General features: G+C 40.6%; 1 protein-coding gene across 1 annotated transcript in view; it reads right to left on the reverse strand.

Annotated features, from left to right (window-relative positions):
- Window positions 1-22351, reverse strand: part of CSTF3 (cleavage stimulation factor subunit 3) — a 49141-nt gene that overhangs the window by 11354 nt on the left and 15436 nt on the right. Inside the window, exons 4-8 of the mRNA XM_064426077.1 lie at window positions 4324-4356; window positions 3848-3945; window positions 2417-2483; window positions 2286-2320; window positions 2051-2177 (exon numbers count right to left, since the gene is read on the reverse strand). Of these exons, the coding sequence (XP_064282147.1) occupies window positions 2051-2177; window positions 2286-2320; window positions 2417-2483; window positions 3848-3945; window positions 4324-4356 (360 nt within the window). The remainder of the gene's footprint in view (window positions 1-2050; window positions 2178-2285; window positions 2321-2416; window positions 2484-3847; window positions 3946-4323; window positions 4357-22351) is intronic.

Here is a 22351-nt window from a genome sequence, read left to right on the forward strand (position 1 = left end):
GATTTACAATTTTGCTCTTAAATGACGGCCAGTGACAGCTCCCTGACTAAGAGCACACGAGCAATTTGATTTTCTGGTACAAGGAGTAGCAGAGATTGACCTCCAGGCTCAGCGCTCTGCCTTCTCCTCTGTTCCTGAAGTAACTGACAGCTCTTAGAAGAGGTTCCATGCAACACACACCCTGCCTTTGTCAGCTGGGGCTGAGGTGTGTCAGCACTGCCTGACACCCTCCAGGACTGCACACGTGTCACACGTGCAGAGGGCTCTGCTGTGCAAGAGCAGCAGGGGCTGGGGGCAGCCAGGCCCTGGGCACAGGGTTCTGGCAAGGACAAAACCTTGAAGAACTGCTCTTGGGCAGGAAAAGCAGCCACCTTTTGGTGATGGGTCTGGGTGGATTTTGCTGGTGTGGTTGCCAGGACTGTGCAGAAATTGTGCTTTCAGTCAAAGTCCAAAGAGGCACCTGAGCTGGGAAGCAGAGGAAGCTTTGCCCTCACTGCAGAAGCAAAGGCACCATCTGGGATAGCAAACTGGGCCACGTGGCACACAAACCCTGCAATGCCCCAGGTAACCAAGGACCAGGGAACAGCAGGACTCTCCCAGGATGCACTCCCAGCTCAGCAGCCATGCACGTTTGTGAGCCAGACTGTCACTTTGTGACTGAGCCACGTCTCCCTAAAAGTTCTACACTTTTGACCATTTAGTTAATGAAAGACTGGTGACTGACAGGCTGGTATTATTACCTGAGCTGAAGGAAAGCTTGAATTACAGCAAATGGCCATTAACTTTCCATACAGAGACCCCCAAGAAGTCTCTGTGCTGTTGGGCTGCTGACATGGGCAATGACCTTCCCCTCAAAGAGCCCTTTGGGTGAGGAGCATTTCCCTGTGCCAGGACACCTGTGAGCACCCTGTCCCTGGGTCAGTGTAGCCACAACAGGACAGGCAGATCCCTGTGTCCCAGCAGAGCCCTGGCCCCCAGCTCCCAGCAGCTCCGACAGCCTGAGGGACTGCCTGGAGCTCCAGGGGTCAGCCAGAGCTGCCTCAGCTGGGAACTGCACAGCTCTGAGCCATTGTTTTGGCAGCCTCCCCATGCAGGGAGGAACCAGCAGTGAGAGCCTTTGCTTGCTGTGTGGGAGGGGAAGGGGTGGTTTATGGGGAAGTTGTGTTGGGGATTTTCCTACACCAGAGAAGGTGTGTCCTGGGCATCCTCCCTGGGGACAGCAGTGGTGTCCCCAAACACCTATGGGGCAATGAGCTGGGGATGCCTGGAGTTCCCCCACCCAGGGGTTCTCTCACCAGCTAAGCACCACGGCCTTATTAACATGAGAGGGCACCAAGCTCACAACTTGCATCATTAGCAACAAGGGAAGAGGAACTGGCCCTTCTTTGCTGCTCAGGGCAAAGGGACCCACAGCCAACCCTGCCTGAGCACAACCAGCAGGACCAGGGTTGTATGAGCATCCCTGCTGGGCAGTGCTGAGCACAAGGGCATCCACATCAGCTTTGCAGTCACACTGCTGCTGACTGGGGCTACTTGGTCACCAGATGTGTTTAAAATACACTCTAAAGGTGCAGCTACAAACTGGCCTGAAAGGGCAGGAGCTGAGCTGAAGGCTGTGTGGGAGCAGACTCACTTGAATGGCTTCAGGTGGAGGATGGTGAGGAGCACTTTTAAGCACTGAGACCATGTAACCATTCCAGCTGAATGCCATTTGACTCCAAGGGAAAGGAGGGGAGAGCCTCCTTAGGGACACAAGTCCTCACTGCCAGCTGAGCTGCTCCAGTGAAGTCACACTCACTCACCAGAAATTCCACTGGGCCGACTGGGAAATGGGACAGTCAAATGAATCTCATGGAGGGTCTTTGAAAGAAATTAAAAAATCACTCAGGGGTGATTTTTTGCCACAGGAGTTGGCACATCCTGCACACAAAAAATGTGTCTATACTGCTGGTCATCTCTTTTATACATGTGTTTAGTGGATATGGCTCGGGCACCATGTTTGATTACATGATTCATATTTGAATGTCACAAAGAATCAGTTATTGGTTACCTCTTCATATTTGTTATAATCTCTCCAGAGCTGCTCTATGTTTATCATGGGGTTGACACAACCACGCTGGTAAACCCTACGGACAGCTGTGATCCTCTGGTTTTCTGCATAAGATCCTACTGCTTCTCTAAACAGTGGGGAGAGAGAGCAAGGTCAGCTATGACAGGTCACAACTGGCAGGAACATCAGCATTGCATTAACTGAGCTTAAAAAAAGTTAATTTTTAGGTACTTACACGCCTTTCAAAAAATTGATGTAATCCACCCAGATCTAGGTGAGAAAAAATATTACATATAGTGAAACCAATGGTTAGCTATACTTGTCATAAAGATAGAAATAAAATGTGTTTTGATTAAGAAAACATACCTGGTATGACATGATTTCCATGCCAATCTTATCCAGAGCAAAATCATATGCCTGAGCCATTTTTTCTCTGAGGAAAAGAACCACAAAGACCATAAAGCAAGTGTCTAGTATTTTAAAAATTCTTTATTTAAGAATATTCTTTTGTGCAGCAAATTCTAACCAAACATCAAGGAATGAGAAATATCATTCAACAGTTGAGAGCAAAAATTGGTATTCAGCTAGCTTTAAATTCCTTATTCAGATTCTGCTGGGGTTTTGATTGTTTGTTTTATTCGAGAATTATTTAAATCCACTGGTGGCAATCCAGCATTTTAACAGTTCCTGGCCCACCCCAAGTCAGTGGAAATCCACGAATATGACATGAAGTTGAGAAGAAACCAACTGCTCTCCACATCTCAGCTGACAAGTGCACCAATGGTTTCTTATTTTTTCCCCTCAGAGTTCCCCAAACCTTTTTGTAATTCTCCTGGAACCCCAAAAGGCTGGGACAATTAGGAGTAGCTCCCTTGTGTGGAAACTGCCCAGAATACTTCACATGATTTCTTATTTCCCCCACATTCAAAGTATTTCCCTTCAAATTTAAAATGTTTATAGAACTTCCTTGGTTAAGTTTCAGTGAAAGCTGTTTTTTTTTCTCCTCAAATTTTCTCCTAATTTCCTTTACTCAAGCACACTTCAGTACCTTATTGCCTCCTTGACCACATTAACAGGAGAAACAGAGGAAAGGCAAACTAAATAAACTGACACTTGTAAAACTGTTTCAAAACAGTCATGTAAAAATAAATTAAAACCCCTTGCTTATTTCCTCTGTTAATGTATTACTCATTTTGCCAATTATAGTGCAAAGAAATTATGGTGGGCTGGGGAAGAAACTGTTTATAGCTGCTGGAAGTTACTGGTATTTTTTGAAACTCAACCCACTTGAATATAAACAAGCAAAATGTAATAACTGAAAAGGGATGAAGAGTAACATACCCCAAAATTCTGACACCCTAAATTTTATGACTTTTTTTATGCTTTCCAAAACTTCCTCCAGTTCCTGAACTCTTTACTGCTACTGGTCTCAGCTGGAACCAGTGCTGAATTTTGTGGAGACTAAACAGAACACTGAGGGCAAGGACAAAGAGGAAGAAAAGTGTTTCAGGTTTTTGGTTCAAGCACCAATCCCATCTGCAGGGAACTGGCATTGATTCACCAGCTCCTCCACTGCTCTTATCCCATCCTGTTAGAGGAATCCAGACTAAGGAACCAATTTTACCCAGCAAGCTCAGTTAAAGAGACTTGAATGTTTTCTAAATGCAGATTATATATTAACCCCCCAACAGAAAATCCAGAGATTTGTCACCCAGGTTCCTCCCCATCCCCTGGTCAAAAACCAAGAAGAGATCCACCATAAAACTAGAATAATTCAGAGCAACTCTGAGAACTTACTTGTAACTAGGTAGCTTCCCCTTGGTTTCTCGTACATAGGAAAGGTAACATTTCCATAAATCAATGTGTAAAACCTTCATAAGGCAGCGCTGAAATAACTGTTTAATACATCAAGAAGATGTGATCAGGATTCCAGACACAGAAATTAGGTTTCTACTTTTAAAGCTATACAAAATGAATTTAAATAGCCCCTCTAATTATGATTGAGATTTATAAGGAAGAATAAGTTAAACTAGTCATTCTTTTGCTTAAAGCACCTCTGTGCTATGCAAGGGAACCGGAGAGAATTAAGCAGAGAATTCCCCCTGCACATTTCACTGATTAGAGCTTGGCAGAAACAAGTCAACTTTAGTGCTACTTTTTATCTGTGTTTCACATTCAATGACAGCTACAGAGTTTTTTCAATCTGATTTAGCCCAATCACAAGGTACTTGTTCTTGCTATAGAGATATATTACATATATTAATATGACTCACCTTTTCCACCTTGTCATAATTTTTTGCTTTAATCTACAGGGAAGCAGAGAAAAAACAAATCACTTAAGAAACTATTTTAGAATAGTAGGAATATATTCTTCATACAGTACTATAGCATTCCAGTTTGTACTTTGCCTAAACTAATTACACCAAAACACCACATAATGTTGCAAAAATATAATTAAACATACAGAAGTCATGTACTTTGCTGCAAAATTAGCAGGTTTTTTATTTTTATTTTTAATTCTTCAATTCCAAAATGTAGGTACCAGTAGGCAATATTGCTTTCTGTTTTGAACACCCAGACTTAGCCTTTTATTTCAAGGAACCTGATGCATTCAGTGCAGATATAGATTTAGAGCTTCTAGACCAAGATTCAGTAAAGGGTAAAATATTGTCTTTACAGAACTATTAGGCTAATAAATGTATTATACTTGAATATTCATTTCTCAAAGTGCACTTTGCTCCAATCTGCTGATGCTGAATAAGGGAATAATACCCATGGAGAACCTGTTTTTCCACTGCTGCCCCAGCCCCGGGGCCCCCTGGGAGGAGGGAGCAGAGCACACTCACATGGCAGCACCACTTTCATTCATTCAGACACACACCACAAGGGCAGGGGGGGAAATTGAGACCCCAGCTCCGAGTTTGCCTTTCAGACAGGACAAAGGAAAGCAGGAGACTGATGAGGAGGGCAGAGTGGCATCCTGCATGGATTTGTTAGCTATGGCAGCAGGCTAGGCAGTCTCTACAGACACACCCTGATGACACAAGGAAAATCAACAACACCCTTAAAAGATGCCTTGAAATAAAGAGCTTTAATGAAATAAAGATTTGTTATGCTGTCTTGCATTTTTGTAAAGCATCAAAGTTCCCTTTTAAATCTCACTGCTCTTTGTTCACTTAGAGGATTCCCAGCCTTTACTGTGGTGTGAAACACAAGGACATCTCCATCTCCCCAAGGAGCATGGTGTGAGCAGCAAACAGCACCCTTTGCACCAGGGATTCATGATTTCAGTTTCTATCATTCCCACTCTAGAGCACAGCAGAATTTTTAATGGATGCATCGGGAGACAGGGACTGCAGGAGATCTAAAATTAGTACACCCCCCCTCCTGTTCCCTGAGCATCTCTACTTCTGCAACACCCCAGGCCTGAGAGGCTTAAAAGAGCCATCCCCATCTCTCTCACTCCTAAAAAAAGGGTTAAAAATGAGAGAACTGAAATAATATTGAAAAAAAAAAACTTTACTGGCACACAAGGCAGACTGGACCTTTGTGTCTGGACCATACTTGAACTGGAGCAGTATCCCACCCAGGCTGAAAGAATTCCAGTATCCCACCCAGGCTGAAAGAATTCCACACAATCCAGGATGGCAGGAAGATAAACCTAATTGTGTCTTGCAAGGAGTCAAAAAAAAAAAATTTCTACTTCTTCCTTCTTCTCCCACTCCCTAAAATCTCCTGCTATCCTTGGCTGAGTGAAAAAGAACAAATGAATCTTGGTTTCTTAGCACACAGGACAGCTGCCTGCACCTTCTTTCCCTTGTACTTAAGTAAAACCTTCAACAAGATAGGCAGGATTATCTTTTTTAAACAGAGTGAGACAGGAGGTAGTATGAATTCTTCTGTGAAAATTAAATAATTAATTCATGGCCCTGCCACTGACAAAAGGCATCACCCTCTAGTTATTCAGTAACAAGATGAAAAATAATTTTTAAGAGCTCAGAAGGAAAAGCTGTAGGCAGAAAGGGCAAAAAATGAGTTTGCCTCCCAGGTGCAGCCAGGAAAACAGTGTCAGCAAGTTTAGTAGCTCCTGGCAGCACTGTCACCAGGCAACATCAAAGGATGGAGCACAAGGAATATGTATCAATTAGACTGCTTGCTCTTCCCAGAGCCAAAGACCTTGAAAAGAAAACTACTTTGCTAAGAAAAGGAGCTATATTCTTTATTTGCATGGGTTATGACTCAAAGCAAAATACCTGCTATGTGATTATCACATATATGAAAAGCTGCTGACCACACCTGGACTTCAAGTCAGTGTTCTGTATTTGTTAAATGCACACGAGTGGTTTGGTATCTAAAACTTCAGAAATCTTGCTAGCAGTGGAGTTAGGAGGCTGGCAGACAGGGTTTGTTTAAGAAGAAAAGCAAAGCAATATTGGCCAGTGCTTACTGGATCTCTCAAATGGAAAAGTGGGGAGGAGGTTTTACAGTGGCTCCTGTGAGACACTGAGAACTTTGATAAGAGAATCCATGTTTACCCCTGAAAGAATTTCCTACCAAGGTCATTGACATAGAAACCAAGAAAGAGAGAAGGATAAATAAGAGAAACCTGCAACTGCCTATTCCAATAAGCACTTTGTTTGTCTTTCCTGTAAAGAAAGTGTAAACCTAGGAGTTTTCTAAGAATGTGTAAAAAGCATTCATGCCAGAATAAAAACGGGTTTGAAGCCTTATGGAAATGGAGAGTTTCTTTGTATTGTGACTGTCTCAGCGAAGACAGAAAAACATCTCACCTGCAGGAATCTGCCTGCATTTCTTGGCTCACCACTCCCAAGCCCCCAGCAGGGGCAGGTGCTGCCCCCAGGACCCATCACACATTTCTTGGTTTTCCTATGACAGACATTGCAACAGGCACTGATGAGATGTGGGAAAGCACTAAAGAATTGACATTAATACTGTAATTTTGTCCTTTAAAGACAAACATAAAGTCAACTGTAAAGATATTTACAGCAGCTTATGCTCCAGTTTTTGAGGCAGCCAGGATTCCTATTCTGACTGCTTTAATTCAAGGGGCAGGTCTAACCCTCACAAGCTGACACAAAGGAATGGCTCCACCACAAATCCATCTCCTACTCAATGAGATGAGGGATATCCTCATTCCAAGGTGAAATCCATGTAATGAATGTCTCCCCTCCATCCTTGAAGACTGCACAAAGACCACCTAGTCTGACCAGCTATGCTTGGACATTCCTGTAGCAAAACACACCTGAACCTGCCTTCCTCTGCCTGTGACAGGGAGAAATTCCACCTGCTTTGCTAGAAGAGTAACTTTAGATTTGATGCTCCAAGAAGAAATTTAAGTCACTACCGTATCATTTATGTGCAAGATGAATTAGTAATCTAAGTCAAATTTCTTCCCAGAATACACAATGTAATTCCCTATAACGAGCTTCACAAGCACTGAAGGGCAAAACTTAATCCATAAATTACACAGCACTTCACCCTTTTAAACAGACTTTTACAAGCCACATGAATCATTTATGATTATGCAAGGCAAGTGATTTTACTAATCTAGAGATGTAATAGGTATTTAGTTCTAGTTGTCTGCCAACACACAACACAAGCCTAAAAAGCATCCCTGTTTAAAATAAAACTTTTAACCTCTTCAGCTCTCCATCAAGCTCCTAAGGAAGCACAGTTAGTAAGGGCCAGCATGGTTTGATTTATTCCTATATCCCAACTCCATTTTCTTTCTAGCAATTGTTGCTTTCCAGGGGAAAAAAAGATTTTCTCCAGCAGAAAATCTGATGTTCCCTTATTCACTCCTTGCAGCCCTCCCCTTGGTGAGGTAGATCCTCTTGCTCTCTTTACTGCCCCCAGTGCCCCTGCACTACTCTCCAAGGTTTTTTAGTTTTTCTGGACTTGAAGAGAAACACTGTACCCCTGAGACTGCAGCAACTGATGAGAGACAAACTGGAGAGAAAAAAAACACCACAGCTACACAGGTGTTAACTTTTTGAGGAATTTTGCTCAAATCTGGTTTTGTTACAAACACTAAAAGGCATGCAACATCCTTATTGTTTGGGGTTTTAAAAAAAATACACAATATCTGTTTCACAGTACAAAATTACAACCAGAATCTAAATATATATATTTGGAAATATTGCTTTTGTTTGTTAACTGAAGGGAACTCATTGTGAAAACCTATATTCATTGACAGTTACACGGCTGGGTGTTAGATAAATAAAATTAACATTTTAAAAATAAGATCAGACTACACAAAATTATCACCACTGAATCCATTTGCGTTGACCATTTGCTTTTTTTTCCTTTTACATCTAGATTGTTAGGGTGAAATAATCAACTCCCCACTGTCAGGCACACTGGGGTGCAGTTTGGGTCTCTAGCAGTACAGAACTGTGGGTGTAAGAAAGTACACTCACATTTCTCTGCTTCCAAAGCACAGGCTAGGGACCACAGCAGTTCAAGGTGTTCAGAACACCTCCAAAGAGTGGCATTTGAAAGGATGGAGATGCTAATTCTGTGTTCTATCTTCAGCACATTCAGCCTTTTGCTGTTTGCTGGGGATCCCAGTCAGAGACTAATTGTGTGAGCACTTAACGTGACAAACTCCTTTGGCTCCAGCCTTTGCAAACAGCAACCCAAGCTCTGCCCAGGCACACGAAATGCAGAAAAAAGGCAGGGTTAACACTGCACCTCAACGTTAATGGTCATTAACCCAAGGAGGAAGGACTATCACTGTCTAAATAACTGGATGCAAAACTATTTTTTCATGCTGAACAAAGCATATATTTCATTTGTGTCAGATATTCCAAATCCTTTCTTTAAAAACATTAGCATGTGACTGCAGATGCAATTTTTGTAATATATTGTTTTGCTACAATTTGTACCAGATAAGACTTGAATTATTAGGTATTTCTGCTGTTTTCATTCAGAGTTTTAATATTCCCTGTGAATATACAGCTTTTATCCTGCTATTAGTAAAGCCTGCAAGGAAGAGATAGAGTACACTGACCATGGGAAAACTCATTTTCTCAAAAGGCAGCAAGATGAGATTCTACATATTTTCATTCAGAACTGTAATTTTCCACATTCACCTGCTTATATGTTTCAATTTCAAAATCTGCCATAAAAGTTTCTTAAAATTATTCTAAATTAAATGCCTCCAACTACTATTTACAAGGACTATTTCTAGACCTTCCAGAGCCATGGCATCAAAATTTTAAAGTCATGCTGTTTCCACTAGATATATCACATGAAAAATAGGATTCACTCACAGCTGCCAAAAAACCCAGCTGTAATGCAGAGAGGGGAAAATCCCCACTGCCTTGCAATCTGCTTCTGAGGAAACCTAAGAATAGAATATTTCAGTGGGAAGGAACCTACCCTGGCCACCCAGTCCAACTTCAGAGCTGACAAGAGGCTCAAGGATGTTCCTAAGGGCTAAATTACACTTAAATGTAATTTACATGTCCAAATGACACTGAAACCCCAGCAGGCTCTGGGCACTGACCATCTCCCTGGGAAGTTCCAGTGTTCCACCACTTCCTGATCCTCACCATCCTTGAGGTGTCACACACACTATATTTATAGTTAGGTACACTTTCAATTTGCTCAAAGCATTTAATAATAAAAAACTTTACAGTAACTGCGAATATTGGCTCTGCTAATGAAGCAAAGCTGCAGTTCTGTAAATCCAATTATCAGTTCATATCCTGCACACAAAAATAGCTGAACAGGCACTTACTGAACAGATAGTGGCAAAGCTGACTTTTAATAGCAAAATTCTGAGCCACATTACCAGTTTCAACAGAAAAATGTGGTCATGTCTACAGGAAAAATTATAATTAGGAAATGAAGGGCAGCAATTTTCATAAAGAGCTAAGTGGCAGCAGGAAATGGGGACAGGGCAGTGGCAGAGACAGAGCCACTGCATGCATGGGCAGCAATAGGCAAGACTGTTCCTCACTCTTTTAACTTCTTGAAAATTCTCATTACAGCTTCATCACCCCAAGCCTTTAATAAAGCCTGCAACAGCTTTGAGAAACAATTAATCACAGCATATCAAGTTAACACAGTCTACCAACATCTCTCCTCTCAGAGGAGCAGCCTGGAGAATCTCTGCCTGAACATCTCCCTCACTGCCAAACTGCAAAAATGAGACTGAAGACTTGAAAAGACCATTTCCGAAACTGCAAACATAAAACTGGATTTATCTGGAGGTCTGGGAAAGAGAGGAACCCAGGGGGGCCTGGGGGTGGTGAGGGAGCAGCTCAGAGCACAAGGCTTCAGAAAAGGGTGCAAAAGAAGAACTTGTGAAATGCCCCTCTGCAGACAGAGTAACATTCCCCAGTTAAAGTGTTAAGAGTCATTCTTAATTAGAAAAACTATATAAACAGATTAAAAAAACCCTGCAAGTGTTAGATGTCTTTTTGTTTAATCTATTAGACTGAAAGGCTCAGCACCTTTAGCTTTCAGATGCATCAGGACAGGAATCAATCCATACAAATACTTCAATAGAAAATGCCTAGGTATGAGCAAACTGCATTCCAGAAGTGCAGTAATACAAGGAATATGGAGAATATGGACAGCCTCTTTGTTACTTACAGCAAACATTGATCTACAAGTGATGAAGGATTAATGCATTGCAGTAAATAAACTTTGCTACTAATAATATAGTTTGGAATATAAAAGAACTACCTACCTCATCTAATTCCTAAATAGCTGCTCTAGTGTAAAGGGAAAATGCTTCACTAACAAATATGAGCTCAGAGAGAGAGCTACTAAAATAAGCAATTGTGCTTCAGTTTACACCTTAGTGCAATTTGATTAATTTTCTATTAAACAGAATATTAGCAATAGAAATAGAAATTTGTCTACTTCTGTTAAATAGACAAATTTGCAGGAGTAGCATCTGGCCCTACCCCCTTACAAAAAATGCTGGCCTCTTGGTCCTGCAGGGAGGGCCTTCCTTCATGTTAATTTTTTGAAAAGAATGCATAATTTTCAGGCACCACTCTCAAGAGACTAGACAGAAGGTGTACAGAGAAATATTTATTTACAGGCTGACTTAAAAAAAAACCTGTGGAGACAGAAGTCTTGAGTGATTTTTCTGGTTGGAGAATGATTCTGAATTGCAATCACTGATTTACTCCCTACTTCATTCATTTTGAACATCAAATACATCTCTTTTGTTTTTAATCTGATTATAAAAGAGAAGCAATTTCCATTGTGTCTTTTGTCTTTCTTTCTATCTACAGCACCCTACTGTTATCTATTCTCATTTTGCTTTGGAGTTGTTACTTTCTTTCCAGAACACACTTTCATTAAAAAACCCCAAACACATTAAACACCAAACCCATCTGTTATTACTTGCACTGCTGTTCTTCCTGACTGACTGAGCCCCAGTACTGCAAACATTTCTCACAGATTAGGAGTGAAGTGAGGCTGCAAAAACAGCCCTTTTAAGTCATGATAAAAAGCATGCTCTGTGCTATTCAAAACAAAAAAGACAGTGTCACTTCTCTTTTATTTACCACCCTTCAGCTCTGACATTTAAAAACTGCCCAGAAATTGGGGGTGAAGAAGAGAACTGCTCCATGTGTAAGTTTTCTTTTCCTGGGAGTCTCAATTATTGAACTGGCTGTTCTTGATGAAGCTCCCAGATATACAGCTCACATCAGCACTGCCAGCTTTTTTTCCTTGATCTGTTTCTACCCACTCTTTAATATGTTCTCCAACTCAGGAAAACCATTATCTTTTTTTTTATTTAGGCAATCTGCCCATTATGAAATTGAATGTAATATTAGCTGTATGGAGTAATTTACAAATGCTAAGCACCTACTACTTCCTAGCCAGGTTCTACTTCATAACCAGATTCTCAATCTCATTTTAATGAAAAGTCAATTTTCAACATGCCCTGTGGCTTGTAATTTCCCCTTCAATTTCACACTCCCTTTAAGCCACAGTGGAAAACACCACCCCACATTCACAGCCCTGCAAACTTGCTTCCTTCCCAACTTAGGCATTTTGGTTTTTCCCGTGTGCTTTAGTTCATTTCTGCTGCTCATCCCTTTCTCAATGTTTTTTTTTTACTTTACAGAAGCAGGATGTACTTTACAGCTCCAGGATGTGTTTTTGGATAGCTAACATTCCCAGAGCTACTGGGATCCACTGCAGTTCTCAGGAAGCACGCAAATCAGCAGCGATTCTCCTCCTAGAATTTATTTTTTATCATTTAACTCTCAAATTATAGGACTCAAAAGCACATCTTGCACCCATATATTGCAAGATAAATCACTAACACGAGAAAATGCAATGAGATAAATTAAAGATTTGCAGTCTTTGCTGTTGGCCAGATCACTGAAGTTAGAAAGTTTCATTCAGAGGGAAGCCTAAAGCCGAGGTATTTGACCCATCTCATTTGGCTAGAGATCCCTAATTTGTAAAATCAGACAAATGACACCATTTGTCTACTTCAATTGCTTTTCAAAAGAGAACAGTCCCTCAGCAGGGCCTTGGAATTGAACACAGGCACCCCCTAATGCTTTTTTCAGCCGATTTAATAAGATAATAGGCACCAGTGCCTGTTGTCTGAGGAGCACAGAGCAGGCTGCCAGTGCCACCAGACAGGCTCTACCCCACGTCCAAGCTGGACATTCCCTGCTACACTCAGACCTAAAAACAAGGCAGGGATCAGACCACTGCAACAGATTACATGGAATAAAGGGTATGTGAGGGGGAAAAAGCCAATTGTTCCTCCCACACCCTACAAGGCTGTGACCTAAGATGTAATTTATTAAGACCTTTAATTTGAAATCATTGTGTTTTCTCATGTCTATCAAAAATCAGTGTCCATTACAGTAATGTATAGCTATTAGAAAAAAATAATTCCTGCTTTCATTTTGCTACCCTCAAATTTTTAAAGAAAATGGCAGTTTACTATGTCATTTGAGGTTATAGCTGGGGAAAATGGGTGTTTTAGAGGGCACTGAGTTCCCCATTTGGCTTATAGTTTTATAATTTCTCACTATACTCATCACATGCTTACAATTTTTACACATTCTTTTCAGATGAAAAGGATTTGCATAAAAAGGCAGAAAGTAGTAAGTTTGATAAGCATATTTTTTCCAAACTGTCAATTATAGTGTTTCAGAGAATTTGTTTTAATAAAATATGACTATCAAATAATAATATTTTTTATGGATGATGTCTCTGTTCATTCACCAAGCATATGTCAAAAGTACACTTGAGCAATTTACAATTTCAAAGAGATCTCACTTCTTAAAGAGATCCTAGAATACAAAATTTTAAAAAAGCTACACATCTGTAAGACAGCCTCCACAGGGACTTAGCAAAAAGGGCTGACAGCCCAAATGAAGATCTCGTAAGACCAGAAAGAACTGCTGCCCCCTTGAGTGGTCAAATTCCTTCAGTGGCCATGTATTCACGGTTCACATTTTCTAGCATGGAACTGGTCTCAGAAAGGCTCTCCCCAGCAAAGCCAGCCAAACAGGCAACTCTCCTAAGGAAAAGGAATACAGGTTACTCAAAGAGGAAAAAATAGTACCAGAAGATGTAATTATGTCATACAGCATAATCTTCTTACTTTTGTAATATTAGCACAAGACCAGCTTTGCCTGTTAGCAGAGAACAAATTGTTCTTAATATTTTGCCTCTGTTCTTAGACCATAAAGAGCAATTTTCCAATAATTTGTAGCAGAAATGGGCCAGAGAATGGTTTTCAAAACCATTAGACTGATCCTCAGCCTCCAAAAGTGCCTAAGGGCTCTCATGTCTGACCACACAAGCCAGCTGTCTCATCACAGGAAACCATAAATCAGAAATCTCAAAGTTAATAGTGCAAAATAATGCTCAGGCACAAGTAATTCTCTGCAACTGCAGCCCAGCATTGATTTGCAGCTGACAAGATGTTGTTTATTGTACACTGCATTACAAAATAAACCCTAGCAAAGGCAACCCACTAATCCCAAACCAAGCACACTTCAACTGCAGTGCTATGAAATGAATCTTTAAAGGAAAGGATGTGGTTCCTGGCGTTGCCATGGACTTCCTATGAAATCATTAAGAAACAGGAATATGTCAATAATTTACTAAACCAGGATAATAATCTGTCTCAGATGATGACTGAGCTGCTTTTGGTTTACAAGAATGAAATATTCCTGCTGAAGTTCAGGGAAGTTATTTTTCTAATACAGGCAGCTGCCCTCATCAAAAATCTTTCATGTCTGTCAGAAATCAAGGGAATTCCCCCATGTAGTCTTTGAAAATGCACATTCTTAATCATAATCACTGGGAAACATCATCTATAATATTAAATTAATATTGGAAAAGGAAAGACTATATCTGAAGAGTCAATCACAGAATTAAACACCCAGATTTCTGTCTTTTGGCCATGAAGAGAAAACAGAATTCACTATAAAAACAGCATTCAGTGGTGAAACAGTTTCCTTCAAGATAGGAGTTTTACTGCAGGGTCTCCTCCATACCTAGCTACCACATCTGGACTGATCACCAACAACCTCATCCGAAACCACACAAACAATGCAAATCTTTGTGGTAAAAGCTTGAACCAAAAACTTTCCATGGCTAGGCTCTGCAAAACTACTCCGGATCCTCTTTCCAGAATAGTTGAATTTGAGTGAAATTACTGTCCTAGCTGATGAGACTGCTTGTATTACAAACCCCTCAAGTTTCTAGAATATTTAAATGCTATACTGCTTTTCCCCTTAAACACTGTACAAGTAGAGTTTTGTAAGTGGGTTCCTCTTCTCCTTCCCTAAATTTCAGCTTCGTGCCCTCAAAGGTTAAAGCTAACTTCCATGTATGGGAATTTATTCAAAAAACAGGATCCAGACAAAAATATTTATATAGCTACTTGTAAATCTGCAAGTTGATGTGTTGTTAGTGCTTAGATCACCTAGTAAGTGAATAATTGAATAATTGGCTACGTAGAGATGTACTGAAGTTGGAAAATAAAACCACAGATCACACATTCCCATGCTTAGGTGACACTGCCACTGAAAGGTGAGAAGGGATCTCTCACAGAACGGTGAGAGGGCTCAACACTGAAGTCTTTTAATTTTACAGGGCATCTCAAAATGATTGACAATTTATGTGAGGTTCCTGTTTGCTTGTGGGCTTTTTCTACACACTCTGTGCTATCAGAATTACAGGATTAAACCCCATTTAAGTCAGCTGCACTTCTAAGACAAAAGACTTGCAAAGACAATTCAGTATGTTGTTCCCAACTGGTGCTGGGTTAGCAGACAGAAGAGCTGCTCTGATGTCAGATTTCAGTATCACAGTGGTGCTAACATTCATTTCCCATGCAGCCTAGGTAGGTGCATTTGCAGCTTATTTCACCTCTTAGGAGGAAGATGAAATGCAGAAGCCCATCATAAAAGCAGTACAGAAACTCACAGCCCTTGTGGCCTAAACAAGAGATGGAACACCACTGACCTCCCAGTGTCCTCCCACCTATCCCCCTCTCAGTATATTGAGAAGAAATACCAGGAGTTAAGGTCACATATTTAAGCTAAGGATTCTGATTTGGGAGTAATGAAGAGAAACTGGCACAGGTAAACCTCCAGCACTACCAAGGGTCAGCCTTGACCCATATGCTAAAAAGAACACTCACTTACTGACCAGAAATGTGCTACTTTTAGACACCTGCGCAAAACAAATAAATACTGCTGGCAGTTCTGCCCCTCTGCTAGAGAACACTCACAACAATTACAGCTTCTTTGCAGTAAAGCCTTGTTTGGTACTAATAATCTCATTTCTTTGTTGCTTTTCACATGGAAAAGTGTATTTTCTTCTGCACACCACCACCACGTGCTGGCCATGCAGAATGACACATACTAGGGAACTGCTGTTTTGAGACAGCAGAACATCTGCTCAGTTTGATACTCCTCTCCCCTACCCCTCTAACTAAGCATTTTGGGGCTTTTCTGCTATAATTGATCATTCAGAAGCCCATGGTAAAGTGTCCTAATCCTTTCTGCAGAAAAGAGCCTCCTTAGTAGATGGACAGCAGGCAGTTATTTGATTCAGGACTTGACTTTGACTCCTGGGGTAGGTGCATTGTTATGTAAATACAGAACGCATTCAGGCAGCACTTGCATTACAGAATGCTGCAAATGCCTGCAAAGAGAAAATTAAAGCATAGTGTTAAAAATGATATGTAGGCTCCCAGCTAATTTAATTTGCATAGAAGGGGATGAGGGATCTCAGAAATCTAAGATAGCTCTTTTTTTTTTCTATTTTGCTGCCTTAAGCTAGGATGCCAAGAGCAGGTTTGCTATAAAAACACCAAGCACATGTCAATACCAAAGCACTCTGTAAAAGGGACAACACGTAACTAACACAGCAGCTGAACTGGAAGAAAATATTTGGCTAAGCACAAAACAGAGACCTCTACAAAACATAATGTAAGCCCTCTAAATTGAGAATGTGCAGCTCCCAGCAAGGCAGCCAAGGTTCCCAAGAAAAGATGTGGATCTCCCCAGTCCAAACTTGAGGCCAGCTTTGGAAAATAAAGGGTTTGGCAATGGTTTGGGCACGCATCATCACGGTGATGTAGCAGCCTTAAAAATTCCACTCTGAAGGCTCAGCAGCACAGTGAAGCATCACCACAAAACCTGTGTGACAGAATGAGTCAGGCAGCACCTCAGAACTGACTTCCAGTACTGACTGCAGCAGAAATCTCTGCTCACAGGTGAAAGAAAACCAGCACTTTCCAGACAGTTACAGCAACTCTGCCAGCCTGGAGGCAAACACAGCTACCACCACAGGGTTCAAGCAGCTGCAGCAACTCAGCAGGTGCTCAACATTTCTGTGTGTTAGAGGCACAAAGGTATACTCCAAGAGCAGTGAAAAATGTTTTGACTGTGAAGCTTGTGCAGAAATGACAGACTGCTAGAAGTCTAAGGACACCTCCTCAGTGCAGGGTCTTCATCTGACTCAGAAGATAACCAGAATTATGAAACTTCATTATTTGAAAACACCAGTGCTTTTCTCACTGGCAAATTAAAAATCCCACAGTTGACCTTATTCACAACTTTTCTAGGGGTAAACCCAAACTTTGGGGTACGTCCTCAGTGCAGGGTCTTCATCTGACTCAGAAAAAAGACCAACCAGAATTATGAAACTTCATTATTTGAAAACACCAGTGCTTTCCTCATGGCCAAATTAAAAAACCCACAGCTGACCTTACAGAGGACTTTTCTAGGGGTAAACTCAAACTTTGGGAGCACCAGCAAAATGCCAAATAAATATGTCATCTCTAACTTTGTGCCTTTTCTCTTTTGTAAATAGCTGATAATGCAACAGTAATTTTTTAACAGCTAAGACTACTAGCACGGAACTTACCTCCATTTGCTTAGTGCCAGAAAAAATATTCCTAAATTCAAGTCAGCTAATTTTAAAGTTCCACAGTATTTCCCTTTTAATACCCTGTACACATACAAAAAAGCATGTGCTTTTGTGTATTATTCTGAAATTGAATCCGCCCCCCCCCCCAAAAAAAAAGTGAGGCCTGAATTAAATTTAGTCCCATCTTATATGGGAGAACTTAAATTTTTATCCTGTAACAATAAATCATACAGTCTGTTTCCTGCTCAGGCTTACAAGCACTGGTATTTTATCAAAATCAAGTACTGTGGAATATTCTGAGGTGCTTGCCCCTCCTGCTCAAGGACTTCTGTGCAGAATTTCAGTGGAGCTACATTTATTGGTAACATTTCCCTGGGGAATGATAACTGGTGGACAACAATCATGGGCAAGTAAGGTACCAGGGCAGCAATTTCTTTCTTAGGAGGTGGAGTAGGGATGGGGACCCTGCTCTGCATTTAGCTTGCACTCACTGCACTTCTTCGGGTGACTTGGACCAACAAAGCATACATTTGGGACTGTTTTAAGAGTGCATTTAAAAAAAAAACAACAAAAACCAAAAAAAACCCCTTAAATAGCTAGTAGGGTTTTCCAGGGCATCTATGTATGCTTTTAAACACACATTTTTATCCCTGTGTATTTAGAAGCAGACCATTTGAACTTTACATTCTTTATTATAAATGAACTTTCCCCTAGTCACTTTTTATCCAACAACTGGCCATCATCACATGGAGTAAGAATATCTAGCACAATCCTGCAATTAAGCAGAGCTGAAAATTCCCAAAGCCACAGTCAATCAGGACCAGCATGATAAAATTCCCCCAGTGAAATGAGACCTGCTAGACTAAGGCTCTCAGTGTAGGGCCTGCTGGTCTGATCTGCTATGAAGGAAATATTTCTTCATGTGGAGAGCTGGCTGCACTGTCAGGCTGTGCAGGGACACTTCCAAAGCACACTACTGGGAACTAAAATTATTAATTACTGCAGCACCACGAAAATCTTGGGAACGGGTCAACTGATAAAGCTGGTGGAAGGAAAACTGCAAGCTAAGCTTCCAAAAGCAAATGTGTTACAAAAGTAATTTTTTGTGAACTTATTCACTGTCACTCATCTTCAGCTTGCATTAATTGTATATAAGAAATGTTTAACACCTTTAAGTAGCTGCAAGCCCATATATTAAATGACCATCCTTCTAGCCCCTGCTGCATTAACATCAAGAGCAAGGCTGCTTGTACCTCAGGCTCCTGCAGGCTGTAATGAAATCTTCTAAGTCTCTGTGATACAATATGAAAGAGTAACCTACACAGACTAACTAAACCATGTTTCAGGAAAAGTTTAAAAGAAATTAATTCAGAACTGTTCCTACAATATAGTGCTTATTACAGGCTGTTAAATGTGCTTGCACACTTTAAAAATGCAATACCATTAGCAACCAGCAGCTATTCAACTGCACAAGCATAATTCAGAGATAGCAAGAGTACCAGATTTCTTCTGCAGTAATTACAATGTTAAAAAGTCTGTCAGGGGATTAATTTGAGATTTATTTTTTAGATCAAATCAGCAGTTACATTTCATTACTAGGGAATCCCCCCCCCCCAGTCCCTTTGCTGTCCCATCTGAAATGGTCAGTACAGCTGCGGCACTGAAAGAACGTGTCTGAGCTGTGCAGTGACACCTTCTTGCCAAGGCCTCCTGGCACCTCCTCTCCACCTGAAAGATGAACTGCAAGCACATGATGGAAGACACTGCACCCAGAAATACCTGAGAGTTCACAATTCTTACACTGAATATACGCCTGCACCTGCCCCTAAAAACACACAAAGACAGTCCTGTGATGGGTAGGCAGGAATGGAGAAAAGGCAGGCAAATACTGGGTTCAAGACAAGAAAAACAGAGAGGAAATCCAGCTCTACTGTCTCACTCCTTTACACACAGCACCAAAGCATGTTTTTGCACTCAGAGGGAAGCTGCAGACAATAAAATCCTTTTCACTGAAATTCTAAATATATTCTACATACATTATTTTTCTAAGTCCCTACACTTTTAGGTAGCCTGAGTAAATTACCTGTAGACAATTTGCACCTACTTCTATTCCTACTCTATGATTTAAAAAAGAACATTATGCTGTGTGACCTTATTATCTAAACATATATACACACATGAACACAGATGCATATACATAGTCTGAGAGATTCCTCAGGAATCCACAGGCACAGAACCTATAGTAAGTCTTCATTTAACCATAAAAAATAAAAGAATCAAAATCCTAAATTAAGAGAACCTTAAAAAACAGTTTGATGTTTAAATGCAGCTCCACTGAACACAATGAAGTTAGCTCACATGCTAACTTCACATGTGTTTTATCTGCAGGACAGCACATATACAACTACACACCTGCCACCCCATTTTTGAAAATCTGAATTTCAAACTGAGAGTTCATTTTTCTTTTGTCTAAACAGTAAAAACTGTGTTTGAAAACCCATACTTCGAGGGTGAGCAACAGCTAAAGGAAGTTGACTTTGTTGTAGTCTGGACATAGAAAATACTATAAATTGAATAACTAGGCATTATTTTAGTCCAAATGCAAGACCTGAAATGTATTTTAAGCAACATATTCATTCTCACAAAAACCAATACAGAAGTATCAGATTGTTTATAGCAAGAATGTACAGTCATCTCTTGTTCTAGTTTCACACACTTGTTATTTCTGACTCTATTTCAAGCACTAGTGCAAACCACGAAGAACTGGACTGAGTATCCTGTCCTCATTAGACTCTCTAAGTTTCATGCAGAGATATTACAGGAATTAAAGGAGGTAGGACACATGACCCTCCATCACAATATTAAACTTTTCAAATTAGCTGATTCAGAGGAACAGTTTGAATTAAGGATAAAAACGGTGTAATTTAAACATATGTACATGCTGCTTTGCTGAAACTCAGAGCCAGGGTGAAAGCAGGAATAAAATCAGCACACATCCTCAGCATACTAACTCCTCTCCTTTTGGAGTACGTCAGAGATGTCACAGCTCTGAGAGCCTTGAGCCCAGCAATCTACAAGAGCACTGGGTGCAGCACCTGCCAACAGATCAGCACTGTGTGCTCACTGGAACTGGAGCAAGGCAAGATTAATGCACAGCCCATCACAGGGCTTGTCCAATCTGCTTTTAAGGGAACAGAGACAGCCCAGCTGTTTACACTTCAGATTAAGTGAGGTTTTGTCTCCAGATGCAACAGGACTCCACCCTACAGAAGTTATTACTGAAAACTGTGCACAAAACTCAAAAAAGAACACCTTTCTTCTTATCTGCCTATCCTCAAAACCTAACATTTACAATGCTCCAACAAACCCTGGAAATGCTCCCATGCTTTTGTATTAGGAATATCTGTCATGACCAAATCAGCTAAACCCCACTACAGATCAAATTCAAATTACTTATGTTATTAGAAATAATAGAATAATAAGAATAATTCTGTTAGAAATAACAGAATAATTTCTAATTAGAAATTAGATTATTTAATTACAAATTAAGATTTCCTCACGTGTAGTTAACTACATGTACATAACGTGCACACAGCAAATGCTACCTCTGCAATGTTATACAGTGACAGACCAATGCATACTCCTTCTTCTCACTTTTGAATTGCTTTATGTAAGAAAACAAAAAGTCACAGGATGTTAGGTACACAATGTGTCATTGCAGAAATCCAAAACTGTCACTGGATATGGAGCACCCATCATTCTGAAGCCACTGGTGAGAAAAATCAAGAATAAAACGAGGAGGAAACCCAATGCACTCTTGTAAATGAAGAGCACTAGTATTAAGAGAACACAGGAATGCCATGGGGAAGGGCTTGCTCCCACAGACCTTCCAGCTAAGAAAAGTCACTGGATTTCATCCCAGCCATGACTCAAAGCCTTCCCACAGTCTGTAAAGACATTCTGCAGCAAACAGCCACACATTATTTTATGTAGTAGCACTAGCAGAGAAGGTTTAACAGGAAATGTCCTCTCAACCATCATGTTTCTCAAAATCTGAACAAAGATCAGGAACTCAACCAGCTGGCAGCTGGAAGAGATATACAAAAGAATCAAAGATTACAATTATAGTTTCCCTCTCCAAGCAGATGGAGAACCAATCCATAGCAAATAGAGCATACACAAGAAACCTGTTTTAAGTTCTGGTTCTTTCAGGTTCAGACATAGGAAGCCCAAGTTTGTGCCTGACCTGACACACAGATTTCCCCCTCAAAACAGCAAGGAATCAATGAATGACTTCAATGGAAGAAAGCACACAGTAAGTTTTCACTGTCCCTCTTACATTTGGAAGTGACACTTCAGAAGTGTTGTGAACAAGAGCACGTAGCTAACATGGCTAACAGGGATATACTGCTGTCACCCCACATGGAAAGAATACAACAGAACAGGAAGTAATTTGTGTTTATTCATGTGTAAATAGCAACACATCATAGAAGAGGGTTCAGAGGAATCTCTGCATTAGGCATCGCTTCCACTTCAAAAATGTCCTAAAACTTCCCCATAGTATTTTTAATTATCAAATACTACAAACAGAATTGTGAAGAAACCCACTAGTGTTGTACTGCATGTATCTTCTCAAACTACAAATGTCAGAATGTGGGCAACTTTCTGGTATTACACAGCTTGTAGGACCAGGGGAACTATGCAAGATGTAAACACACCTGTATTGACACTGTAGCAGAGAGACAGGAAAAAGGTGCATTCACTTTCTAGTGCAAGTCTACAATAATCACACAGACAGAACAACATTTATTAACAGGAATGGAACAAGTCCACACACAAATAAGAAAAGATCATAAATAATACAGCTGTAAAAAAGATTGAAAATCT

Source organism: Passer domesticus, chromosome 6 (assembly GCF_036417665.1).
Source record: "Passer domesticus isolate bPasDom1 chromosome 6, bPasDom1.hap1, whole genome shotgun sequence".
Taxonomy (NCBI): Eukaryota; Metazoa; Chordata; class Aves; order Passeriformes; family Passeridae; genus Passer; species Passer domesticus.